The sequence below is a fragment of the Cheilinus undulatus genome, linkage group 20 (genome assembly GCF_018320785.1).
Source record: "Cheilinus undulatus linkage group 20, ASM1832078v1, whole genome shotgun sequence".
Taxonomy (NCBI): Eukaryota; Metazoa; Chordata; class Actinopteri; order Labriformes; family Labridae; genus Cheilinus; species Cheilinus undulatus.
The window spans coordinates 14,273,547-14,301,083 of NC_054884.1; the positions used below are offsets into that span (position 1 = coordinate 14,273,547).

General features: G+C 39.8%; 1 protein-coding gene across 4 annotated transcripts in view; it reads right to left on the reverse strand.

Annotated features, from left to right (window-relative positions):
- Positions 1-27,537, reverse strand: part of ep300a (E1A binding protein p300 a) — a 38,614-nt gene that overhangs the window by 5,479 nt on the left and 5,598 nt on the right. The window contains exons 3-30 of one of the 4 annotated variants that reach the window (XM_041816318.1): positions 25,509-25,688; positions 24,966-25,296; positions 24,599-24,712; positions 24,075-24,314; positions 22,861-22,966; positions 21,776-21,901; positions 20,621-20,738; positions 20,170-20,311; positions 15,893-15,967; positions 15,510-15,595; positions 14,916-15,068; positions 11,796-12,281; positions 10,909-11,314; positions 10,169-10,287; positions 9,805-9,868; positions 7,554-7,729; positions 6,539-6,627; positions 5,500-5,580; positions 5,295-5,351; positions 3,396-3,473; positions 3,224-3,291; positions 2,845-2,995; positions 1,559-1,705; positions 1,320-1,433; positions 1,012-1,177; positions 683-850; positions 428-589; positions 49-330 (exon numbers count right to left, since the gene is read on the reverse strand). In XM_041816318.1, coding sequence (XP_041672252.1) covers positions 49-330; positions 428-589; positions 683-850; positions 1,012-1,177; positions 1,320-1,433; positions 1,559-1,705; positions 2,845-2,995; positions 3,224-3,291; positions 3,396-3,473; positions 5,295-5,351; positions 5,500-5,580; positions 6,539-6,627; positions 7,554-7,729; positions 9,805-9,868; positions 10,169-10,287; positions 10,909-11,314; positions 11,796-12,281; positions 14,916-15,068; positions 15,510-15,595; positions 15,893-15,967; positions 20,170-20,311; positions 20,621-20,738; positions 21,776-21,901; positions 22,861-22,966; positions 24,075-24,314; positions 24,599-24,712; positions 24,966-25,296; positions 25,509-25,688 — 4,485 coding nt within the window. Of the gene's footprint in view, positions 1-48; positions 331-427; positions 590-682; positions 851-1,011; positions 1,178-1,319; positions 1,434-1,558; positions 1,706-2,844; positions 2,996-3,223; positions 3,292-3,395; positions 3,474-5,294; positions 5,352-5,499; positions 5,611-6,538; positions 6,628-7,553; positions 7,730-9,804; positions 9,869-10,168; positions 10,288-10,908; positions 11,315-11,795; positions 12,282-14,915; positions 15,069-15,509; positions 15,596-15,892; positions 15,968-20,169; positions 20,312-20,620; positions 20,739-21,775; positions 21,902-22,860; positions 22,967-24,074; positions 24,315-24,592; positions 24,713-24,965; positions 25,297-25,508; positions 25,689-27,537 lie in introns of all 4 variants that reach the window. The other 3 variants (XM_041816315.1, XM_041816314.1, XM_041816316.1) reach the window with 3 other exon arrangements.

Consider the following 27,537-nt stretch of genomic DNA (forward strand, 5'->3'; position numbering starts at 1 on the left):
TCTATCTTCTGATAACATGTTAAGACAAATCAAGACACCCTGACTCACCTCACAGACAGTACAGTGGAAACGAGTCTCCACGTGGTGCTTGCATTCGTTACAAGTGTAGACGAAGCGATCTTGGCTTTGGTTATGCAGCTCCACTAACATGCACATGGAGCTCCACTTAGACCTCCTCAGAGAGCTAAACTCTAGGTGTTTGTCCCGGGCTAGCGTCAGGAAAGCATCACGGCCATCCATGAGGTCACAGGCCATCAAGGGATCTGGGTCCACAATTGGTGGTAAGGAGTTTGCCATGGGACCAGCGATAAGCCGGATCACAAAGAACACCTACAAGAGGAAAAGATGAAGATGAAACAGATTAAGAAAATCGATTATCAACCAGTTCATTCATTTACGCTTACTGTATTATTCCATCATCTCATACCTCCTTGTGTTTCTCCATAGTGGCATAGAGTTTCTGTGAAAGATCATTCGAGACATTTGGCATCCCTGGCTTCTTCTTATTGGCTCGGCTCAGGCTGCTCTTGTTCTTACTCGTCTTCTTGTTGTTCTTCTTCTTTGCATTTTTGCTGTCGCCTTTTGAGTCCTGCAGGGGAAAGGAGGAAAACTATCAGTAATCACAGACATTTGGCGATGCAGCAAACTTCAGGGCTGTGATGACAAATTACAGCATTCTTACATCAATACTCTCATTTGAAGTGCTGTTCTCCTCTCTTTTCCTTTCCTCCTCCTCCTGCTCCAGCTCTTTGATGCTCTCCTCCAGCACATTGGGCCAAAAGTCACCCTCAAAGTAAGGCAACTCCTTGGCACTGGTCAAACGATCCTCTGTCGCCTGCTTGAAGATATCCTTTAGGGATAAATTGAGAATAAAGTTATTGTTTTGTTGTGCTTTATACACTGGAGAAATTGAGCCAAGTGGTTAGACAACTATGGAACATAAAAGGTGTACAACTCTGTTCCTCTGTGCTTGAATAAATGACAGAATAGAGATGAATACAGTCCCTCTACCTTGTAATCATGCACTATCCGCTCTGCGACAGCTTTGTCTAACATCTTCTTGTACCACTCCTGGAGGCGTTTGGGCTTTGGGATCTTTTGATCGGGCGGGTGACAGTGGAAGATGTAGTCATCCCCTTCACTAGGGGGGCAGGCCCAGATGTGGCCGGTGGTGTAGCTGAGGAAAAATGAAAGCTTACATGAAGTGCAAAATAGTTTCAAACAGACTAAGAACAATCAGCTCAGTAATAAGAGAAGTCAGGGAAAATGCACAAGCATTTAATTTTCATTGAAGGAGGTCAATCAGCATTATTACTCACCCCAACTTTTTGACATACTCCAAGTAGCCAATGAGAACTTCATGGTAGACTGCTGTTCTTAGAGAGCGAGGCCGAAAGAAGTGTACACTGTCCAGGTAAGAGATGTACACTCGCCTGGGTTGATGAAAGAGGACATACTTACTGCAAAGCCTGAAATACTGCTTCACAATTTTTGTAATCATCACATTCAGTAGAGAAAAAACACTTTTAAAATTTTTCTAATAAAGTGAAGTCCTTACCTCTGGTTTGGCTGAGGACAATCAGATCCATACTCTTGAACGTGCATACCGAAAAAGCAGACTTCTGCTCCATCAATGTCCTCAAAAGCAAAAAGAGCTTTTGTCCTGTAGGGGAACGACTCTGACATCTCTCCGTTGTCCACAAATCTGTAGAAGAGAATAGTTTTGAGAATTAAGAGTTAAAAATTACAGTAAAAAGAAAGATTTGCATTACAAAAGTATTAGCCAGTTATTTTGTACTGTTTACAACAACTACTGCATAATCTGGAATATAAATAACCTTGTTATGCAAGCCCTGTTTGGCTAAGTTCACAGTGTGCAATATCTGTGCAATCTTTTAGTACCACCTCTTTTCCCCATACAGAGTTTGTGCATCTACTAGCTATATTACGGTAGTTGGGCGCTAAGCGTGCAGGGATTATTGTGAGACAGACTCGTAGCCTACAAGTTGCTTTACTCTCATTCACCTGTCAATTATTGTCTCTGAGATTTATTTTCAGTTAAACCAGTGCTCAATAAGGCAGATTTTTTTTTTTAACTGTATACTTCCTGTTTTCTTTAAGTGCACGGTTATGACCTAACAAAGGGGGAAAAGCAGTTAAAATGGCATCAAATCCAAGTGGGTTGTCTGTGTCGTAATATATATTCCAGCACGTTCTGAGCAAAACACCAAAAATGGGGATGAACTTTCAATCCCAGAAGGTCTCTTGCAGCATGAGACTGTGGCAGATGCACACATTTGCAGTAATGGCGTAAGGTCTCAGGACTTTATACTCTGACACAAAGGCTGCAGAGAATCACCCCCCCCCCCCCATGTAATTTTTTTTTTTATGCATTTATTGACAGAGGACAACAGTGGAGAGAATCAGGAACAGGGATGAGAGAGCTGGGGAGAAGTATGCGGGAGAGTGCCATAGGCCAGATTTGAACCCGTGCTGACTGCATACACGGTGCGCACCTCAAACCACTAAGCCACCTGCACCCCATTACAACTTTTTAGATGAGAATATAGCTATCAAAAACACAGGTTATACACAGAATTTGCTGTTAATTCTAAGTCTGAGTGAAGAACTGCATTATTCTAATCTGGGGTGTCTTAAACCACTAGCAGAAATGTCTAAACAAGTCTAATAAAAAAACATGATTGCCATCTTTGTCATTAAATTTGGTTGGAAAATAATGCCAAATGCAGTTCCCATTAAACAAAACATTAAATATCCATTTGTTAGACCTTTGGCATTCCCAACTTTGAATGGTATTAGGAATATTTATTATTGATCTTGTACCTGGACTTCATTCCTGGTTTAACTTCCACCACCTTGTCAGAGACGTGGACAACACGAATCGTGACTTCTCCAGACTCAGGGTGACTCTGACGCTTCACAAAGTCGTTCACTCTTTGCTCCAGGAAACTGCCCAACTTTGTCTGAGGCAATCCTGTGTGAGGGAGAGCAAAAAACACATACTTAAGTTTACTGATTCACATAGCGGCATTGTCCAACAAAACATGTAAATACTGTATTTGTGTTTGGGATTGTAGGTACTTGTGAGATACAGATACTGTACTAAGCCCTAGATAATCAGGTTAAATTATGATTCAATGCAACATTCAGTGCTCTAGTTTTCTGATCAGAGCGGGCAAGTTAGAAATAATTTTCCACTTACTTTTGGCAGAATACTTGTTCTCTTTCCTCGTCTTATTCGCCTTCTTTAAGCAGCCATCACATACAAAACTGTAAAAAAAGAAAAGGTATTACAAACAAAACATTATTAAGTGAATTTGACCGAGAATTTCAAATGAACCTTGAGAAGACTGGAATCCATTTCTGCTACTTACCCTGATGGCCAGATTGTTTCATTGTGTAAAACACAGATCTGGTGCATCCTGCGCCCACAGTCCATACATTCAACGAGCCTGAGGAGGATTACAGCTTTTGTTACAAAAAATCCACTCACAAAACTTGTACTGAAATTGTCTTGATGATATCAATTTATTCCCAGTATAAAGATTTACTGTAATATCCAAGATATAAGCTGCACCAGTAAACAAGAAGTCTGTTGTTGGGAATCATTGAGAGGAAAAAAGGTTCAAACTGTCTTACTAAGTGACTAACTCCTTTAGGGATGTGAGTGATAAGCTGGCTATATGGTTCAGTCGGTACCAGATTAACCAGTTTGTTTACATAATTATTTATCAGTTTAGGCCAACAAACCCAGTCAAACACTCTGTCTAAACTATAACAGCTGTCTGTCATCAGTGGCCTCTCTTGCCGACTACTGCCTTGCTCTACAATGGTGGTTCTTAACGGGTCTAGGCTTGGGACGCACCACAGGTTCTCTAGTGACAAATCATGGCCCAAATTTCTGATATATTTCTCGAAAGTTCAGATTTAAAAACTAAAAGATGTTGACCCCAGATAGAAATGTGACATAAAAAGACACATAATATGAACAATAAAAATTCATGGAAAGTATCATTGAAGATGTGGAATTTTTTTTAAAAATCCCAGGTAAAATCAACAAAACTTTATGGAAAAATTCCACCAAATTTACTAATATTTTCTTTGAAAATTAATTAAATATTGCAAGTGAAGATAGCTGAAGTTTCTGTGTAAAGTCCTGAAAGTCTCTTATTCCTATTGTCTTCCCAGATTTAGAGAAAAAGTCCAAGAGAAGAGTATGAAAAGGTCCTTGGAAAATCCAGAAAAACTCTCCCAAAAATTTAGGAAAACTCTTTAATCTTTTGAAGGGAAATCAACTTGAGTCTCCTTAAAAAACATGGAGATAATCCATAAGTTTTTTTGGTAATTTTGAATAATTCCGGGTACATTTAAACAAAGCTATTTGATTTCATGTCTGCTATTTAAAACTGAAGCTGAAGCTCTTCGACCCACTTTTTGGCCCAGACCCATAAGTTGAGAACCACTGATTTACAACACGATGTAAACAACGGTGAACTGAAAGCACCAGTAGCATCTCATGAGAACATTGTGGGTTAGCACTTTTTTGATCTAGAAAGCGAGGATTAAGTTGTCCAAGGACTGTCAGGTTATACCGACCAAAGCAACAAGGGATGATATCCAGCGCAGGAATGTCAACCTTCAAAGAGGATCGAAGGCAGGTGTTGCTAGCACTGGTATCATTAGAAACATCCTGTAAACCAACTTGGCACCATTGCAGTGTGAAGTTGTTTTACGAATGTGTTTACCTGATTTTAGAATTTATGGCTGAATGCAATTATAACTTTCATTTAATTGGATGTTAAGTTATTCACCTAGCACTATCTCTCATTTCTATTAGGTTACACAGTTTCTGTGCTGCTGTGGCCATTTTCATACTATCCATTTTCACCATTTGGAGTTGGCTATCCTGCAGTATACCACCCATTTTTCTAAGTGCAGAGTTTTGACCTATAAGGAAAAAATCTGTTTAAAAATGGCCCTGCCAGCCTTGCTTGTATCGCTGTGTATCCCAGCAGTTTGCAAAGACAATCAGCTGCTTGCAATACATGATGAGGCAAATTTTTAACTGCGTTAGATCTCGTGAAGTTGCAAATGCTAGCTGCTGCACTTGCAGTAATGATGCCATGTGTCCCAGCATTTCTGTATGAGCATATTAGCACTGGTATATAGGATGGATCCAACTTTTTAGACCAAACAAAGGTACTGAAGGAGGATTAAAGGTGCATGTTGCACAGTGGATATTACAGTAAGTTTTTTTTAATGAGTGAACTTACAGTTCAGGGTCCAGTGTGTCATTCTTCTTCTTCTCAAACTGATCCTTGTTAATCGACCTGAAATGGAAACATCAGTTAAATCAGAAGTTTTTGGAACAGACGTCATCAATTATCTCTGTAAAGGAGGAAGAAAATGCAGTGATCTCTTTTGAAATAGATTGACGAATTTTCAACAGTACTTCTCACTATTTCAGCCATTACTCACGTCTGAGGCTGTGTGGGGTCGTCACCCAGGGAAACCGTCTCTCCCTGGATCTCGTTGAAGCACTTTTCACAGAAGTGGTACCTGTCAGCAAGAAGCCCAAATTTTGGTGAACTACACCATTCCCCACAGCACAGTCAACCACAGACAGCGCACGGGAGGGCAGTCGCCAATCGGTACAGGACATGGGCAAGGAAGGGTGCCACAAGCGGAGCAAGCAGGAAGTAGGAGCGCAGGACAGCGGGGAAGTCGTCATCAAAACAGCCAGTCATGATTTTTTGAGGGGTGAGGGTGAGGGGATGGGTTTGGAGGTGCATGGTTGGTCAAGGCAAAAGCAAGCCAATGTTGATTTCACAGCCATTGGAAGGGAGGACAGACAAGCCATACAGACGAGGAACAAGACGAGACAAACATCCAAGACAACACGCAGCAGAGAGCCGAGGCAAAGCACAGATTAGCGATTTGGACATGAGAGGATGAGCAACAACAACCACCATCACAGCTAGCAGAGCGGGAGCAGAATTAACAGGAGCTAAACACGAGGAGGGAGCTGGAGCAGGGAGTCGCAGCACAGGACGTAATGCAGACACTGAACAAATATGAACAAATAAGCACAGACGACCGCTCAGCTGTTCATTCATTCAAGCAGTTCATTTTAAAGTCAGTCCTTTCACATTCCTCGGATTTTCATGAGTGTGGAAAATAGATATAAAAGATGCCAGTAATGGGTACTTTACTTAAAGAAAGTGGGCATTCACTATGCCTATTAAGGAGCCAATTCATAAGTACACTCTTAACTTAAAGAATGTGAGGAGAGAGGACCGACTGTTAAAATGCCAGTGCATTAGGCTTCACATGAAGTTATGGGGAACATGAAGGAAGTGTTTTGGGGAACAAAATTAATCAGATGAACACTTTGATGGGTCAGCTGTCTGTATGATTCTTTGCAAATTAATGTATAATCAAATACTTTGCTCTTTCACAGAACCATCCAAATAATCTGTCTACCCTTTTTCACTCCGGAGTTTCTCTCCCTTCATACCTGTTCTGGTAGCTGAAGTAAGTAGCATCTCGAGGAATAGTGCACAGCTGCTTCCCGTAGCAGCAGAGTGTCTGAGGAGAGAACTCCAGCTATGGGACAGAGACAAAAAACCCATTAGTCACATACATCTCGACTAATCGAGGTTATAAACAATCAAGGTAAAAAGACTTATACTGGCATCCATTGGTAAAGCAGATCAACAAATGCTGCTTATGATAGACTGCAGGCATCTCCTTCACTGAGACAAAGACATTGGTTTACCAGAAAAGGAAAGGGAGCTGATTTCTGTTTAGAAAATCTATGAAAAAAAATCCCTCCCAGCTAAGTTAAAAATCTGCTTTGTGTCAGCTAAAGCATTCTCAGTATAAATCAGCAAACATTGGATGCCATTTCTGTGTCCGGATGCCATTGCAAAAATATTTGAAATCCACATTTTTAATCCATATTAAATATAAATATATTCAAACAAACACATCTGCCCTGTGTGCAATACCAAAAATAGCGGAGTCTAATGAGAGTTGAAACGTGATATTGCGTTGGTATGCCCACAGCCAAATTTAGCCATCACCCTCTTCACAGCTTCCATTTTAAGATGCGTATGATGGCAGTTAATTTCTGCATCTGAAACACTCAAAACACTGCACACACAGCCTTATCCAGACATATCATGACAGACAAACAGTCTTCTGGTGTCACTCAACTGAGTTCACACAAACAGCAGCCTCTACAGGGTGGGCAACACCGCAGATTACAAGAAAGGTTACTTAAGTGGTTTACTGTTGTTAGCCTAAAGGTTTACTGTACCATTTGTTATTCATTAGATGAATGGAGCAATCCCTAAAACTACAGGAAAAATCAGCCCAGGTGAAAAACCTAGGTTAAATTAGTCAATTTCACACATCCTTCCTTGATGAATTTGTGCATTTTAACTTCAAGCCCTCTGAAAGACCTTACAAAAATACACAAAAGTTTTCAAGTCCACTCATTTAGCCATTAGCCTAGCCTTCTGTCTCACCTTTCTCCCACAGCAGTAGCCCAGGCTCTGCATGACAGGATCGATCTCCTGCTCAAAGACCTCGGCCAGCTTGGAGCAGTACTTGTAGACTCTGGATGTCTTGCGGTTGTACAGCCAGGCATTGTTGAACATCAGCCAGATGTCATCCACATACTGCCAGGGATCCTGATACTGACCTAAAACCAAAATCCAAGGCAAGAGAATTGAAAAAAACAAACAAACAAACAAACAAAAAACCATAATCCAAGAACAAAACCTGTTAAGAGCCAGTTGTGATGCAGCCTGTTGCTCCAGCTATGTACAACTTATGTCTTAAGTTATGGTGTGAAGTTCAAACTAAGCCCCCAAGTTGTGTCCTTGTTTGAGGTACAAGGTTTATTTTAACTAGTAGAGTGTTATGTCCAAACTAACCAAAGCAACAGCAACTTCCATGTCACAGACAGGACATTTTCACTTCATTAGACCAATCAATGAAAAGCATTTTAATGCAGTGTTTGCTACAGTGCTGCCTCCTGTGTGTTATTGTCTCTAAACAGGCTAACGGCTAAAAGAAAAACTCCTGCCAACTTCTGTTAATACCCAAACAGCCCTGAAAGTGTATGCAAAACATGCTGGAGCACTTTGTTTAGGTGATAACTATAGCCAGTGCCCTAAACTTAGCACAAGTATAAAATAACAAATGTGGTGAAATTATCAACAATCCGAGATCATTTAATATTACTTTTTTGCTGGACGTGATAGAGTAACTTGTGTCAAGGTTGACTAAAGTGTTATTGATCACGGAGAACATGCTAACACCAAAATCTCTGCTCCTCGTCATCCTCTAATCCACCTTCCGAAACTTTCATCAGGAAAACCAAACCACAGGCAGACTTTACTCTAAGTGGTGATATTCAAGTTTCAACTTCAGTCTTGGTTGAAACTATCTCAGCTGATGCAACATCTTAAAGGTACAGTGAGTAATCTCTCACCTAGTAGGATTTAACAGAACAAACCTGGTAAAAATGAAACATATTTATAGGTAGGCCTAAGTAAGTGTTTGATCACCTACATATAAAAAATGATTTATTTTTATTTACTTAAGATTTGTATTCTTACATGTGAGGGTTCCATCTATGGACTCTGCCATGTTGGATTTTTGCATCTTGCACGTTTCGACAGTGCCACAGACAGGACCATATCACAGAAATTCCCCTTTTCATTCTACTGTCTGCCACTGTCACCACCAAAAGTGTGCACTGCAATCTCATATCTGACTATTAAATGTTCCTAATATTCCCAGTTTTACATACTGTACCTTTAAATGTTAATAGGTCATAAAAGCTGCTGTATGTTAGAACTTACACATAGCTGGTTAAAAAGAAATCAAATCCTTTTTAAATGGAAACCAATGTTTTGTTGTTATAACAAACTGAATAAAGATGGAATAGACTCAGCATGACAATATGTGCCCAGTACAAGAGGGGAAAAAATAACAACCATCTTTAATTCTAAGGGGACCATAAATTCAGGCACAGCTCATTAATATTCCCCAATTTTAAATTGCTGACAAATTCTCATTGCACTAGATTAGTATTACCTTGGGACCTCTGGTAATTTGTAATAATCGCACAGGATGTCTATGTTTTTAATCCTGTGTGAATGGTGTCTAATATTTGTGGAGTAAGAATTCTAGGTCAAATTACCAACCATATGTCAGCACACATAGGACCACAGGTAAATCTAATCCCATGTGAAGCAGCATCTCTAATTTGGGAAGGCAGTTTTGTTTCAGTCAGCTTTTGGTGCATTTTTTTTTACTGATCAAAAAGAAAATAGAGGCAGCACAGAAGTTTGCTAACAAAGTTTTGACACATCAAGGTTATACATAGTTCAGTTAATTTCAGCTTATGTGTAAAAATGGCTTTATTTTACGTATTTAAACACTTATGTCCAAATCTGCGTGTGAACCGCTGCTCTCTTTATACCCACAGCACTTCTGCTCTGCTGCCTACAGCTTTACTTTGCAATTGCCTGATCTCTTGTCTGTATTATTTTGCCATACATAACACGCTGACACAAAAAATTTTTCAAAATGTGTTGCTCAACATTCAGTGGTTAGGCTGCAACAGCTGATCTGTGTGAGGAGGGCTGTTGTTGTTAATTCTTGAACTATTAGAGGTCCACAGGTAATACCCGTCCCGTGTGAACAGTACTAAAGACTTACAGAATAATTAAGACCATGTTTTACATTTACACCACATGAACTTACCTGTGTCCAGCTTCCGCTTGATAGTTGATAGGTCCATGGGATTTTTCACAATATCAAAGTAGTCCTGCAAGAACACAAGCATGTATTTTAGCATGAGTGTGTAGGATTTTGTACATTAACAATATTTTTATCTGAAGCAAAGCATACAAAAACTAAGTCCTGCTTAGTTATTGGCAAAAAGCAGGTGATGGTTGTTGCATTTTCACTAAGGCTTCAATGAAACAACATGAAAACAGCACAGGCTGTGAAGGTTTGAAACACAGCTGAGGAGAAGAATGCACACAAAAAGATACATGGACAGCAATGCATCAGCTTATACAAGGCAAACAAATAAACAAATCTAAACCTCAGCAGGGATACATACAGGTATGCACAACAGTTGCGGGTCTACAGGCATTCTGAAGGGCAGAGATTCTGGATCTTGTCTGTAGAGAGCCTCTAGTGTGGGCATCAGAGCCTGGCGAAGCTCCTCTGGCTTGAAAACTGGAAGTAAAAAGAGAGAGAAGAATAGGATAAGAGTGGAATTTAACCATCAAATGTATGTTCCTAGACATATGACTGCCCCCACCCAAATTAGAGGAATACCAAAACTAAAAGGCATGGTATCAACACAATTCAAACCTATGACTTTTCAGGTCAGAAATAAAAGGCATGCAAGATTTTTCAGTACACCAGGCCAGGGCTGAATTTGCTTATTTTAGTAAACTGTTCAAATTAATTAAATATTTCATACTATATTAATTATAATATAAAATAATTATACGCAATATTTGGTTATAATCACCCAAATTAAATGTTTTTGGCACATTTAGTGCCTTTACCCGTTGTATAGTGATATTTACCCTAAAACAATTAAGCAGGCTTGCTAAGCTGATTTAAAGTAAAAAAAAGAATAAATAAAAATCAAATAAAACTAGAAAACAAAGACTGGATAAAGACATGTTTTAGTCAAAGTGTCTTGTATGATTTAGGACCTCTGACAAATAAAATTAAGACTTTTACGGCCTTGAATTTCAAAAATCAAATTTAAGACTTTTCAAGGACCTGCAGAAACCCTGAAAAGGAGGAAAAAGAAGCTCATGCACAATCCAAATTTCCACTTACTCTTCTTCTTCGCAGGGGCCTGTGGTGTAGCCTCCGACGTCTCCTCTTCCTCTTTCGCCTCCTTCTTTATTTCTGGCTTCCTGTCTTCTGTCTTCACAACCGCTGTTGGCGTTGTTGCTGATGTATCCATGGAAGCTCCTTTCCCTACTTCTCCAGAGCCCTCCTCCTTTTTCAGCTCTATCTTCACAGGCTTCTCCTCAGTTTTGAGGTTACTGAGCTTCCCTCCTTTTGAACAGCTGCCTGCATCGCTCTCCTCCTCCTCATCCTGCTGCTTGACCTCCATCTTGGTGTCGGCATTTGTGGCTGAAGTGTCCAGCTGTGGCTGCTGGGAGGAAGTGTCCAGGCTGTTGACAGAGGCTGGAGTCATGGCCTGACCGTCCGCCGGGAAAGAACCCTTTTGGGACAGCTAGAGGGAGATCGAAATGAAGTCAGATGGAGGAGAACAGTGATCTGACAGTAATTTATTAAATTTGACAAACAAAAATCCCTCTCTTTACTTTATCCTGTCATTTAATCTGGTGGAGCAAAAGTTTAGGTAGGAGCTTTTCCAAATGTTCACTATGTACAGTAAGTAAGAAAACAAAGTCTATTCCTCTATTCATTCATTTATTTATACCAACATGTGCCTTGCTATGTTTTGTTCTGTTTTGTATTGTGACTTTGTTATGTAAACCCTTAAAACTTTAATAAATATATGTTTAAAAAAAAAAAACAAGTAAGAAAACAAAGACATCTCAGGTCTTGTGATAAAGACCAAGCAATATTTAGCAAAACAAAACAAAAAAAACCCCTGAAAGACAGGAATTACTGCTATAGAACTGGTGCAAGCTCTGGTAAAGTATAAATTATTCAAATGTTTGAACTAATAGATATAATTTCACACTGACCGGAGTGCGTGGCAGCTGAGCACCATGCGGTGTCGAGCTGGAGGTCAGTCCAGGATGAGACGGAGTGGTCGAACCAGCTGGCCCAATGTGCTGCTGCTGGAGGGACTTGTTAGAGCCGGGGCCCTGGCCAAGCTGGTTCTGCTGGGGGGCCGAGGGTGGAGCCAGCTGTGGTGCGTTAGGGGTATGTGGCTGTGGGGTCTGGGACCCTGCTAGTCTGGGCGGCGTTTGGTGAGGGGTTGGAGACCGGCTGTGAGCAGGAGAGGGAGAGCTGCCGCGCATGGCTGCCAAATGTGGGATGGAGTTCGGCTGCTGGTTTGTGTTAGATGGAGTCATTGAAGGAGCAGCAACAGATGAGTTAGGACCTGCAGCGCCAACACTCTGAGGACCCATGGGTCCAACTGCAGAAACGCTACCAGGACCACTGGCTGAACCTGGCTGTGCTAAAGGACTAGCAACTGGAAGAGAGGGAGGAGTGCCCATCTGTGTCTAGAGAAATAAAAGACAAGGATTAAAGTGATATGGAGGTTGCGCAGGTAGGTTTCACATTTAAGGCAACATTCAAGAGGAACATCAAGGACGTATAACATTTAGTTAATTCAAAGTTTGAGCTTTAAATCCAGAAAGCAGAACATTTTTACAACACAATAGAGCAGGGGGAAGTAGTTATGACTGGTGTTCTATGCCCAATTATTTTAACTTCTATACTGTAGTTTTAGGGAAGACTTTCTGTAGGATCTTTTCTTTAACTCAGGAACAATTTTACTCTAAAAGAAGTTTCAGACTGTGTGTGATGGCCCGTCTCATCATTGTCATGGCTTGATTTTTATTGTTGCTTGAATGTAAACAAGTCAGTTCAGGCTGCCTGCATGAGTGCTGCATCTCACATGCTGAGAATCTCAAGGATAGAAAGCTTGCCTGTTTTTTGTCCATGAGCCATGAACATCTCAGCCAAACAGCCAGGAAAATGACAGAGAGCTATATCTGTATTAAATACGGGTGCACTTGAAAAATCTCAATATGGAAAAATTCATTTTTTCCCTGTGACTTATTTCAAAAGTTAAATTTCCATAAATTTTAGATCCATCTCATACAACGTGAAATGTCTCAAGGTCCAAGGTTTCCTGATCCTTCAATCTCTCACCTTAGTTCAGTTCACACAACTGCAATCATGGTGAAGACTTCTGATTTGACAAATGTCCAGGACACAATAATTTTCAACCTCTCCAAGGAGAGTAAGCCAGAGAAGTCACTGCTAAAATAACTGGCTGTTCTCAGAGGCTGTAAAGTTGACGGGAAGGGAAAAGTGTGTAAGGGGAGGAGCACAAGCAACAGAGATGAGCTCAGCCTTCAGAGGATTGTCAAACAAAGCAGAATCAAGAACTTTGACTGAGCCTGGAGTCAGTGGATCAAGGGCCACCACATACAGATGGGTCCAGGAAATAGGCTATAAGTACGGTCTTTGTGTCAAGCCAATCCTAAAACACAGACAACGTCATCAGTGTGAAAAAAAGATCCGGACCATTGCTCCATGTTCCAAAGTCTTGTTTTCAGACGAAAGTAACTTTTGATTTTTATTTGGAAATCAAGGTCCCAGAGTCTGGAAGAGGATCAGACAGGCACAAAACCCAAGGTTCTTGGAATACAGTGTGAAGCTTCTACAGTCAGTGATGATCTGGGGGGCCATGTTGCTCCCCTGTGCTTTATCAAGTCCAGAGCCAACACTGTCAGCCGTCTACCAGGAGATTTTAGAGTACGTCATGCTTCCATATGCTAAGAAGCTTTATGGAGATACTGATTTCCTTTTCCAGCAGGACTTGGCACCTTCCCACAGTGAAGTCTTAACTACCAGAAACTGGTTTGCTGAACATGGTATTGCTAGATTGGTCAGCCAACTCGTCTGACCTGAACCACATAGAGAATCTCTGGAGAACTGTCAAGAGAAAGATGAGAGACACAAGACTGAATAATACAGACAAGCTGAAGGCTGCTATCACCTGGGCTTCATAACACCTCAGCAGTGCCACAGACTGACTGGCTCCATGCCACATCACATAGTTGCAGTTTTCCAATGTTTTTCCAGAAGTTTAACTTTTCTGTATTATTAATCATTTTTGGACTGATGTTTCGTGATATTCTTATATTTTGAGATAGTGGATTTTAGATTTTTGTGAGCTGTAATCACCAACATTAAAACAAAACAGGTCTTGAAATTTTTAATTTGTATAAGATGTGTCTTGAATATATGGAAGTTTCACTTCTTGAATCAAATCAAAGGAAAAAAGACTGAATTTCAATGATTAAATTAAATAAATTTTTGAATAAAAAATGAATAAATAAAAATGAGATTCAATTTTAAGAAGCACCTGCTTATCCACATTAGTAGAATATGTTGTCATTGTGTTTCTAAATGACCCTGATTATTGCCATAAGTCAAAATGTGTCATGCTTAAAAAGCTGTTCTCTAAACTTGAACTGTTTCAGTTTTCTGTTTCTACGTCAGTAGAATATGTCACAGGGAAGATAAACAAAGCACACTAACACTTCCAGTTTGTCAGTTTGATGTTGTTCTGTGGAGAAACTCACCACCTTTGCACAGAATGCTTTGATTCTGAATTTTTACTGACTTAGTTGAACTACACAATGAATCCAGTCACTTGTATGGAGATTCTCTTAGGTAAAACTTATGACAAGAAGAGTTTGACAGCAAGGAGATGCAGCCAACACACAGAAAGTAAGCACTTGATATGAGAGCTGGAACAGAACAAGTCAGAGCAGACATGCGTAAACCTGTAATGCTACAAACACATCTAGTCTGAAATAGGCGACAGATTCAAAATGTAGTTCCTGACAATTATCTCTCATAAACTTCCCACAAAGTCCATGATCAGGGTCACTTAAATTATTCTGAACAGTACGAACAAGCAATACTATTAAAAAGACAATCAAATTATCACTCCTCAACTTAACCATTGCATTTTTACTAATATCTACAATCCATCTAAACTCCTGTTTAAAAAAATCAAACAAAAAGACTTTTTACTTACATGTGTACTAAGGTATCATCTGACACTTCAAACAAATACCTACAGCAGAGAAAAAAAAAGCTAAAAAGCACTTTACCTGTGTCATGCCTGCCTGTGCTCCAGGTTGAGCCATCCCTGGCTGAGCTGCTCCAACTCCGGGTCCTGAGCCAGGAAACTGTCCCTGGGACAGAAACTGGTTCGGGAGCGGGTTCACATTTGGCTGGCCCATCCTCGGTCCAACCATTCCCATCTAAAGGAGAAAAAGGACATGAACCAAGGTCTTAATTAATCTACAACATTTTCTTCAAAGCTATTAGAGAGATTAAAGAAACGTACTAAAATTATTTCTAACAGTTAATTTACCCAATTTAAAGTGTATTTTGACCTACAGAATTAAAGCATTATAATTCTGTAGTCAGATGAAAATATAATTCAGAATTAAATTCTTTTGTAAAGCACTTTCTGCATCACAGGATTTTGACTTGGTGTTTTGGTGAGAAGGAAACAGAAGTAGAATATAAAAGTAACACTAAAAGCAGTACTGAAGCTGTCAAGTGACTCAAATAGAAAATTAAAAATATAAGAAGCAAGAAGAAATAAAAGAAGATATTTTTAATATAGCAGAAAATTGTTAATTTAGTGTATAAAACTCATTAAAATGACAACTATGCTTAGTGTGTTTAGTACTGACCTGGTTGCCAGACGCTCCCATTGGGAGAGGAGGTGTGGACCTCTGGCCCATGGGCTGCATCCCCATCTGATTGAACTGGTTCATACCTGATCAAACACAGAGAGCAGTTTGATTCAACACTTCACATTTTACAGGGAAGATATGCCACTATTGCATTCTGATCCCAAACTTCATCTGACACACAAGCACTGATGAGATTTGTTATTGTGTTATCATAACCTCCACATGAAACAGAGGCAATAACATGATTTCACAGCACGTCTATCAGTCACTTTCACTTAAACTTACAAAAGGACTGTCAGCAAATACCATATCACCTTCTACTGGTACTGTGAATAACTTAAGAACCAACATTTCCATCTAGCTTCCAGGTGGTTTCTTACCTGGGCCTTGCATCCTGTTGACCATCTGATTTGGTCCAGCTGCTCGCACCATTGATGGGTCAGGGAGAGGACCATCTGTAAATCAAAAAAAGAGATATTAAATCAAGAGAATGAAGCTGCCATGCGTCAACAGGAGAAAGAAGCTAGTTCCTTAGCAGAACATGTGTGGAGTGTGAGGATTTGTGCTAGAATAATTTTTCTGCTTTTTCTGCTTTGGTCCAAGAAGATCAGTGGTATCTGGAATGGGAATGCTCTCAGGCAAATAAGGTAAAATCTGGATTAAACACAAACTTTAATTGCATTTAACTGACAAGTCTAAAATTAAGAAGCACAAACAATCAAAATGGTGCAAGGCTTAACACAGAATCACAGAGTATGCGAGTAAACAATGTGAAGTCAGCTTGCCAGGTGTGGCTACCATTTGCAATGACGGCACCAGAACTTCAAACATCGTTGCAGGTTCATGTCTACATGCCTGAGCTGAATGTGGTTACACGCTGCTTTGGTAATACACGAGTATAACCTGATATACAGCTTTTTTCCATTTTCCACATCAAAATAAAGGTAAACCGCACTGCTTAGGATGCTAAGCACTATAGCTGTGGCCGCTATGCTATCTATTCACTACTGTTTACGTCTGTGCTAAAGAGCATTAAGGACAGCCGGGCATAAAGTAGCTACAGTGGCTACTAGTGGCAGGCAGCTATACTAAAGTTTGGACACAACGTTTGGACAAGATTGTGGGATTGAGCTGATATGATTATAATTCTGATGCCCACTACAAAAGAGCTGAGGAGACCTGAGGACCCTCGAAGCCTAGCTGCTGTTACAGATTGTTTGACATAAATGCCTGGAAGCACAAAAGTTCCTACAACTTAACAGCAAATCTGAAATAGGGCTGGGCAATTGATCAAAATTTAGATTGAATTACATTATTTTTTTGAAATAGTTTGCAAAAAATCCTACTTGCCTTATTTTGTATGTTTTTCTTATCAAAAATTATAGTCATAAAATAATCAATACCTTTGATACACTTCATACCAAATTTGCAAAACAAGTCAAAATAATCACGATTAGATACTTTTTCAAAAATGTCCAGCCTTAGTTTAATCTACCAATTACTGGTAATGTTCTTTACAATCTAGAATGATTTATTGTGTTTTTTGTTGAGAAATTCATCAGACGAGGACCTTTAAAAATAAATGCATATTAAATCATAATCACAATATTAGGGAAAAACAATGCAATTAGATAATTTTCCTAAATTGCTCATCCTTGATCTAAAATCATTCTCTTCAATTTAAGAAATTTCCCAAATATTATCAAATGCAGCCTTGGTTCACTATCATCAAAGAGCAAATCTACAGCCACAAATCTACAAGTTCAATTCGATTCAAACCTCACCTCTACAGCACACATCAACAAAATCATACAATCTTGATTACATAGATGTTTCAATACCATTTTTTCCTTCCCAGTACCGATTCCCAAACCAAGGTGTTTGGTATTAGCCAATACCGAGTACCCATTTGATACCAGTGTGAACTTTCCGGACTGACTGTGCAGACTAGCAAATTATTTCAGCCCTACATTTGAGTCAGAACATGACTTAACAAATAGAATCATAATGTACTGCATCTCTGTGACCCTAAAGTTGTTTTTCTGCTGATCATCGAGTAAAAATGCAAAACATTAAAATAACAATAATACAGGGGGCTGCACCATAGGCTCTCTCTCTCTCTCTCTCCATTATGCTCTATTCAGGCAGCATGACATCATGACGGAACAGCCTGCCATTGGCTGACAGACCCAAACAAAGAGTAAACAATATGACAGTCTGCATTCAAGCTAGTGGTAATCAATGATGGTATCTGGATTAAAATGAATAAAAAGACAATGATGGGTTTACTGGTGTGGATTTAATCATTAACGCCCTGAAAAGTCACACGACTTCCAGGCTCGCTGAAGATGCTGCTTCAAGGCATTCATAGGCATCAATGGGAAGGCACAACGACTAGCTTCAAGAGGAAAAAAGTAAGAGGCGATGATTTATGGCCTACAAGTTATTCAAGTTTTGATAAAACGTGCCACTTCTTGTCATGTACGACAGCGTTGGTCTTAAAGGCATTTTAATGATCACATTCAGAGAAAAACTGTCACAGAGCCACCATTCTTTGCTGCTGCAGTGGGCCCTTTGGTTCTTCTTCGCTGCTCTAAAAACGGTAGCTTGTGCATGCAGCGTTTTCCAGCAGCGAGAAGAATTGATTTTCCGGTTTATAGCGCTAACATTTAGCATGGTCAGACGAAGGAAAATATAAAATTCAACCAAATGGTATAGATCGGTGCATAAACTTGTGTAATCACCAATACCAATACCTGCATTTTAAGCAGGAATGGATGAATTTCCGATACTGTTATCAGAATCAGAACAACCCTACTTGTTTCTTTCATTTGTGCAGTATCTTCAAATTGAAACTGGTCCTCTCCCAGTAAGACATGGAAGAACTCATTCACACCTTCATCTTTTCCAGATTGGACAACTTTACCTTGCTCCTCTCTGGTCTCAACCATAAATCCCTCTCTCACCTCCAAATTTTCCAAAACACAGCAGCCAGGCTTCTAACTGGTTTTAACAGACCACACTACATCACCCCAATTTCAACTTCTTCACACTGGCTTCCTGATGGTAAGAATGATAGTTAGAATTGGTTTTAAGATTTTACTCATTACTTTTAAAGCACAAAAGGGTCTGGGTCCAAGCTACATATTAGAATTTTCCATCAGGGCCCCTCTACTTTGGAACCTACCTGAGCAGATAAGGCATTAACAAGGTCACCTCTTTCAAATCACTTATCAAAACTCATTTTTATAGACTTGCTTTTATGCGAGGTTGTCTTCTTATCCATTCAAATTTTAAAATCATCTAGTACAGTGGTACACAACCTTATTATACCAAAGAGCCACATTGTCTTAAAAACACTTCAGCGAGAGCCACAATCCAAACCTGGGATGTAAGGTAGATAATGAGTTAATCCATAGTTGAAATGAAATAAAACAGTGAACCGGTCACTGACTGGTGTTACTGATAATGAGCATATATTTAATCTAACACTGATGTCAGGCCAAAACCTTGTGCCTCCATTTTTCATGATTTTAATTTGTTTTTATAAATCAGTGCTATTGGTCAGCCTTAACATCTGCCAGTGGGTTTTAACCAATTTTAACACAATACAAATGTCAAAAAGTGTTGTTTTTTTTTTTTTTTTAAAGTAAGCCTTAAAAGAGCCACAACTGGTCACTAAATGTAGCTCGAGAGCCGCGGGTTGAGTATCACTGGTCTAGTGTGTGGCCGACCATAGTTGTTATGATGTCTTAGTTCTTGTGATGTCCTGGGATGTTTTAGAGCTAATGATGTCTCATATTGTTTGGGAAATGAAGTTGTTTGGGTTTAATATGCACATTGAGTTTTTGTTTTATTTAGGTTCTTCAACCTTTAGGTTTCACTTGATGTTGTTTAGGTGTCTTATGTTCTTTGTGGTCTCTCTTTTGGTTTGGGTTTTGCTGCTTTGTTTTTCTGCATGTCAAACTACCCTGTAAATCCCTGTTTTAAAAAGTGCTACACAAATAAAGTTGTTATTATTAGTATCATTATTATTACAGAAGGACAATTTGTCTAATTGTTTAGCAGACTAATCATGAACACCCCCAATTTGGAATGATAAAAGACAAACAGGTGAGCATTTCGAGGTTATTTTAAAACAATCTGTTGAACACTTTCAATTGTGTGGACATCTAATCAATTTGGAAGACCAAGCCAAATTTAACCAAATTTTGCCAAAATTAACCATGCAAAACACCTGATAAGATTTAAGGGATTGCAAAGTTATAAGGGAACAATCAGATTCACATTGACTCCCCTTTTCAGCATCAGGTCATCATTCAAAACAGGAAAGATAACCTGATTAATAAAACTGTCCAATAAAACATCTACAGGCAATCTTTTCCATCATGATAAAACCCAATGACATTATTTGACCGCTACGCCAATGTACAACAAAAACTATAGCAAAGAAAACACAACATCATGATAATTGAGAGTGATATAAATAACCCTGAGGTGACAAACTGGGGTTACAGATTACAATGCATGAGGAAAGAGTTACAAAACAATGCCAAAATGTCACATTCCACAGAATGAAATTTATATTCACATGAATGCCTGCAGCTAAAAGAAATATAAGCTCATCTTAGTCTACAAGCGCTGCATGTCCACTTACTTGGAGGAAGTCCCGTGGGGGGCTGGCCCATGCCGGCAGGCCCAAGGCCCAAGCCCTGCTTCTGGAGGCGGGTTCTCCTCTTCTCCTCCAGCTCTTTCTGAATTTTATAAATCTTCTCTGCTAGCAGGTGATAGTACTCAGCCTGTCAAGAAGAGGGCAGACAAAATGAAGAAAATATAATACAAAGGGGAAAAACTGAAGAAATGGTATTGTGGAGTTTTAAAATTTTTGGAAAATAGTTAGCAGTGAGAAAAGATTCAGCAGCTGCAGTAAATATAAACTGACAGGCTCATGTGCTCTTAGTTTTCAGTTGAATCCCACCATGGAAAATTAATAGTGGGATTTTTTTTAACTTGTTAATACAGCCCATGAGGAACAAGAGACCTGCCACAGCTGAAATATTGTTCTCCGAATAAGTAGGGTTGTGAAGGTAGAGTCAACAGAAACTTACTCTGCTGTTGGCTGACTCGTACATGTCCCCCTCAACTTTTCTAGCATAGGCCACTAGGTTCTCCATTCGGCGATCCTTGAGGGCGGCAGGATCAGGAGTCGGAAAGATTGCCTGAACACTGTAGGTGAAAAAAAAAAAAAAAAAAAAACAGAAAAGGACAGGCATAGGAAAGGGTTGAGCAAGAGAAAATAGTCTGTTTATTCTGAATTTGTTTCCTATTTGTGTTGATATGTCTTATTAACACTCTGTCCCCTTGAAGTAGCAATTATGTCGCTAGCATAGCTACTGCCACAATTGCTTGTGTGTGAGTGTTGGCCTTGCTGGGGCAAAGTCATAGCTCTAGTATTTGTCCATGTTGACTGACATAATTGTTCATGTAAGCGATAAATATCTCTTCAACTTCTGACTGTAGAAGTTTAGAAACAACACGTGTGCCAGTGTTCATGTCTTGGATCTTAAATCAAGAGAAACACTATCCTCTCAGATTTTTAAAAATGCTTCTGATCAGAGTGCAGCTGACAGGTTCTGTGCCACAGCAGAAAGACAAACAGTGTGGATTAAATTTACTGTTTTCTGGCACAAATCTCTCTGTGATGATGCTTTTAATGACCCGCAGGCAATTGCCACAAATAGATTTGGGAAATATACCTGACAATGAACAAAAACACAGCATGTAGAAGGCTGTTAAGTTTAATGAAGGCAGTGGCATCGGCTAACAACAGGCTGTACCGAGATTAACTGTTCTGTGACTTTATATCAATGTAGCATAAGGGGGCAGGGTAATTCCTAATCAAAACTGGGGATGTAATGGGCTCCTATACCATGCACGAATAAAACCAAGCCAGGAGAACAACTTTCTAATGGTCTAAATAAAAATCAGTCACACGTAGATCTCAGTGTTTTCACATGTTCATTGTAACCTTATTCCAACATAGCTAGTGTGTTAGGACAAAAAGTTTGGATTTCAGAAACAAAAATTTCTGTATGAGGTGCATTAACTGGAGGTGTGATCAGCCTAACAAAGTTTAAAATCCAAGTAGATGTATTTAAGCAAGAATGGACCTGGGGTGTTGTTTATTTTTTACACAATATATGTATCTTGTGTAATGTGCAAAGATAAATAAAGGCAGCGTTGGGTTCTTCTTAAATACTCACAGTTTGTGTACCAAGTGGTTTCGCAAGTCCTGCGTGATGTCCTCATGCCAGCTTTTCCTCATGCCTGTGGCAGAGGGAGGACCTGCTGTGGGCATGGAGCCCACTCCACTGGCATCATTCATCAGGCTAGAAGAGATCAGAGACATGATATGAATGATTAACTTTTTTAAAAATTCATAGAAATATCGCCCTGGTATGATGTAGAGCTGTGTTGAAGGCTCAAAGTCTTAAATTCATTCATACTGTGTTTTTGTTTTTTTGTTTTTTTTTATGGTCTGTTGCCGGGCAACTAGAGCAGTTGGCAGGAAGAAAGATGCACTCTTAAGTTATATCTAGGACTTTTAGTGTTTTTCACAATTAAGTTGACAACATATGTTGAAAGCTGTGAAAACAAAGTAGATGGATGGTCCAGGACACCTCTGAGAGAAAGAACGGGAAATTTCCATCAAGAAAAAACAAAAAAAGGTGAAAAGAAGACCTCAGTCTCAACTACAAGTCCTGGCTAGCTTAAAAGCTAACAACAACTGCCATTAACTGCCAAGGAACACTGCCTGATCAACAGGAAACTACTGAATGCTACCTATTGAGGTGGCATGGAGCGGTGCATACGAACGCAGCAACCCGATGCTCCATCACTAGCAGCAAAACAAAGCCCTACACTTACACCAGAACTGACAGCGCTCCCACAGAGTTTATATCTATCCTGATGGAGATTATCCAGAGAACGGGGCGCTCGGAGACTGACAGGAGGAGGACTTTGAGCAGCGACGGCATTGTGCAAGAAGGCAAAAGTGGGGCAAACAAGCCAAGCTGCAGGCTAGGCTAAGAGCAGCCCCACACAAACCTGTCCAACCAAGCATCTTTCTCCCGGATGCCCGCTCCCTCGCCAGCAGGATGGATGACGTGAGGCTGCGGATTTCTAACCACCGCTTGGACAACTGTGTTTGCTGCTACAGAGGAGACTGCCAAATGTAATTTCGTTGCATTTTTACAATGCAATGACAATAAACGACTATCAACTATCTGTCTTTTCTAAGAAAAGAATCGGTCAGGTAGTATATTATTGCATTTCCCTTTCTCCTTACCCTTGGCTGGTCACATTGAGGTGCATCATGGTATCCTGCAGCAGGTTAGCTTGTTGGCTCTGAGTAGGAGCTCCTACACCTCCATTGACTCCCATAGGATTTGCACCTGAGAACACAACAGGATATTGTGAGTTTGCATTTGTGCAGTCAAACACAAATTACTGTGCACAACTTAACAGGGTTGGATCTAAATTTCATCTACCAGCCAAAAACATCATTAACTAACCACTCTATTTTTACAAGCAGTATCATTTAATCAAGGTATATAACAAAAGTCAAGGCTTATAGTGTTCAAGTTACAGGCTATTTAATAAGAGATAGTTGGTGCATAAATCAGCCTAACTGTTGCTCATTTTAAACCTCATTGACCAATTTCTGTTGTCTTCAACTATGCAAATGTTTTCTGTGCTTCCTACGGGGACACTGTAAAATTCATAGGCATTTTCAAGCATTATGAGTATCAGACTCACTTGTATTTAATAATTTCAGTGCAATTTCTACAGTCTCACCCCTAAATTCTGGCTTTATTCAACCACCTTGGATCAAGCAAGATATTGGTTTAAGGAATGGCCTGCAGACACACTAGCTGTAGTTGAGAATTACTCTCAAATTACACTGAGTCAAACCATCCCAGCACACAGCCACCTGTGAACAGTTGACAGCATCTCTTACACATGGGGAGGCAAAGTTCTTTGACTAGTGAGCATGTGGGTTTTCTTATTAAGTCAGTGGGAACAAGCAGAAAATGGGTTTAATCACTGTGTTGGGTTGGGCTAATTATTTGCCTGTCACAGTGGCCGGTAAGTTGGGAAAACTCACCTGACACTGCTCAAAAGTACCTGCATTTGGCTGGTGGCGGGCACTAATTCCTCACCCTGCAGCTTAAATGATGGTAAGCTTTACACTTGGGCTCCTTGGCATGAAATATTTATTTTTCTTGAAATGCTGAGCAGACTGCATCACCATTCTTTTTCCCAAAGCCTTTTAAAATATACTTTTTTTCACTTTTTATTGTTCTCTTCAATAAGTACTACTGAAATTCTATCTGAAGCATCACCTGTCCTTAAAATTTCTACTGCAAAAAACTGATTACGAACAAATTTTGTATTTGAAATTATTTCTAGGAAAAATGATAAAGTCTAGGTAAAAAAGAAAAGTATATCCTTCAACTGAAAATATCCTGGAAAGTAAAGTGAACATGCTTTCTAACTTACCGATCGGGTTCAGAGGCCTCATGCCCGCCTGGCCCTGCATGCCTTGGTTAGGCATGTTGGGCTGGGAAGACTGAGCCTGGATCTGGTTGCCCTGGTAAGTGAGGCCCAGGGCTGCATACGCTCTTTCTATGGAGCTGGGGTCAATCTGGCTCGGCTGGTTGAGGTTGGGAGCACTTGGTTGGCCGCCAGGCACTGCTCCAAGGGAGCTGCCCAGACCTGCTGCAGCCCCACCAAGTAGAGCTGTGAGAAAATAAAAGAGGCGATGTTGAATAATAAGCCTGATATGTTCTGAAGGAAAAAGAAAACTGAGCTTAAAAAAAGACTGTGATGAAATACTGAATCACTTTAGCATTAAGTTTACTAGGTATACTTTTTCCCATTATTACTCAGAAGGTTTTTATCCAAAAATACTAAGTAAGAGCTGTTAAACTGATGGTTTAGCAAAAAAAGAAAACATGAACAGTGTAGTATAAACAAAAGGAATGTGCAGGTAAAGCATGGTTTGGTCAGATACAGACACTCACACTGCGGGTTCCTCTTGTCCCCAGCATTCTTCAGCGGCAGGCACACAGGACAGTCATGTCGCGTGCAGTTCTTCCAATGGGAGATGATTTGCCTCGATGATGCACAGTGAGCAACTGAAGAAGAAAAGGGCAGAAAGAGTTAGAAATACAGAGGTATATTAAGGAGGAGGAGGAGGAAAGAGAATAAGAATGGCACAAAGTTTAAGTAGGGATGTTTTTTCCTTCAAAAAATAATTTTGAAATTATAGGAAACCAAAAGCTGCCAAGTTTACTAAATGATGTTTTTTTGTATTAATCAAGGCAAACTTCTGTATTATAAAGTAATGTCTGTCGCTTCTGGGAGCGTCTCAGTGTCTCTTCTACTTACCCTGACAGGACTTGCCAGCCTGGCAGTGAGTCATGTGGTTGAGGACGTTCTTCATCGTGCGACAGTGGGGCAGGTTACACTGACGTACTTCACCATTGGCCTGCTCCCGCCGCTGGCACTTGTGTGCATGGAGCAGGAGCACCAGTTGCTGCTGGATGAGCTTGCGCTTCTCAGGGTCAGCTGTAGGAGGTGCTCCAGCTGCAGCAGATGCTGCAGAAACCTGGGCACCAGGACCTACCAGACCAGCTTGAGCATTAGGCACCATCCCAGGGGCCGCTCCCAAAGGTGCACCAGAGGGGCCACCTACACCCGTTTGTGTCTGCTGGGAGCCCTGGAAAATGAAGTGAGAGTTATTAAGTAGCATTGACAGCAGGTAAGGTATAGATTACAGGGAGAATGAAGGTGATGCGTAGTTTACAAAAACAGGAGCGTAGAATATCAAAAAGTAACTGGGAATCATGTTGTGCAATAAAGGGGTTGCCGGGACAACGCAAAAAATAAGGAAATCATTTTGAGTTGCAGACTTAGACAAGTGTTCTTTACCATGGCAGCCATTCCTTGCATGGGCTGGTTCTTCTTGTCCACATTGAACTGGGCCAGGCTGTTTGCCATGGGACCTTTGTTCTGGAGCTGAGGGCCCAGCCCTGCCCCTCCTAGACCTTGATTGCCCTGCCCAGCATATGGACCTCCAAAAGGACCCCCTGGGTTTCCCATCATACCCATCTTGGAGAAAAAAAAAACACACACAACAGGACAAAAAAGATCAGAGGTAACAATGAAGGACACATCAAATGCATGCAATTATTCTACTACTATCCCATATAGATGCACCCATATTTCAGCACATTTTCAGTGACCTTATTTGAGAAATAACCAATAGGGATGCACAAATTATAATCACGGTATCAGTATCAACAAATATTAACATAAAAAATTTATTATCATATCAACAGATATGAACAATTCTGAATATATTTACAACTTATATTTCAGCTGTAAATACTGTCTGCAAGCCAAGACCAATATTAGCTCAAGTCTTTTTCATTTGTTCTTCCTCATTCTTAAAGTTTAAAGTGAGAACTGACGTTTTAGGCATGAACAATATAATTAAATATCATTATTATTATTGGTAGTGGCTTAATGAATTTTAAATATCAGCATATTGGATATCGGCAGAAATTTAATATGATGCATCCCTTGTAAATGTCACTGTTTATTGTGTTTTAACACTACGATCTTTTGGTGTCTCATATCGTAGCTTTTCAATGAGCTGCTGATATTTACTCACAACAGGACTTCAATCAAAAGCAAATACGAAAGGAGGTTTTATTTCCCAAAAGACCACTGACTCATCTTTAACACTACTTTATCACTTTGTCTTACTAAAGTACAACAGAAACTACAATGGATGGCTACCCCCCACCCCCCCGGCCACTACTTCCATTTTCAAGGAGGCAAGACCTTATTCAAGGCTTGTCGCAAATGATTATTTGTCCAATTAATTTCTAAGTGACAGGTTTAAAACCATTGTTTTGCTACTCACGACCGAGTCATTGTCAAAATCAATATTTTATGTTTGATATTTACAATTCCAGATCGGGCTGCCAACAACAGAATACCCACTATAGCAGATGAAAACAAGCAGATTAGGAAGTGTCACCAACTGGATGTTGGGTACTTTAACAGTTCAAAAGCACAATAACGAACATAAACACAAGAACCTACTGGAATACAATCAGTGTTAATGACATTGACTGTCCTCCATATTTGTTTTTCTTCTGAAGTCACGTTTGATGATGCAAGTTTCTGTGAGCTCTTGTGTCCCTGGAATCACTAAGGTGAATTCCCTATTCAAAAGTCAGGTTTGTGGTCTCACAGTCTGTCCAAATAATGATCATTCACAGATATTACAGTGGCATAAAACCATTTGAAATTGTCCTTTTGTTTGTGGATTTCTGTGTTCTGTGTGAAAGGCCTTTAAGTTTTTCGCAGTGCCACTGTAAATTTACCTTTGTTTTCAAAAAAGGAAAGGAAAGACATTAATTTTTTGGCGAAAATATTTAACTATTCTGACAGCAGTACGGTAAAAAACTTAAGATTTTGTATTTTTTAAGCTGTTTAATATTTTTATGTTCTGAGTTGAGAAAAACACACTTCAAAACTATTATTCTCAGGATTTTATTTGATAACCAAGTAAGTAGACTCCTGATACCATTTATGTATTATATCGCAATTCACAAAATTGTCCAGTATATACGCAATCACACACCAATCATGCAGCACTAGATTACAGGGATGAGGCTTTTATTTTAATCACTTTAATATTACTCATTTCTTTCAAAATCTCTGCTATAGTTTTATTGTGCCCTTTTCTAAATCTAACCTAGAAACAATCACTTCTTTTGTGATCCTATGGCTGAATCAAACATCAGCGTCTCCACACCATATTCAGTCAGCAGCGGCAGCAGCTTGCCACAGCAACATTTTTACTGTCACTCCTGAGAGACTGTCAATCACATAAGTAGAGCAGTTTTCTTGCAACCTCAACTCAAAGCATAAACTACTGTACATC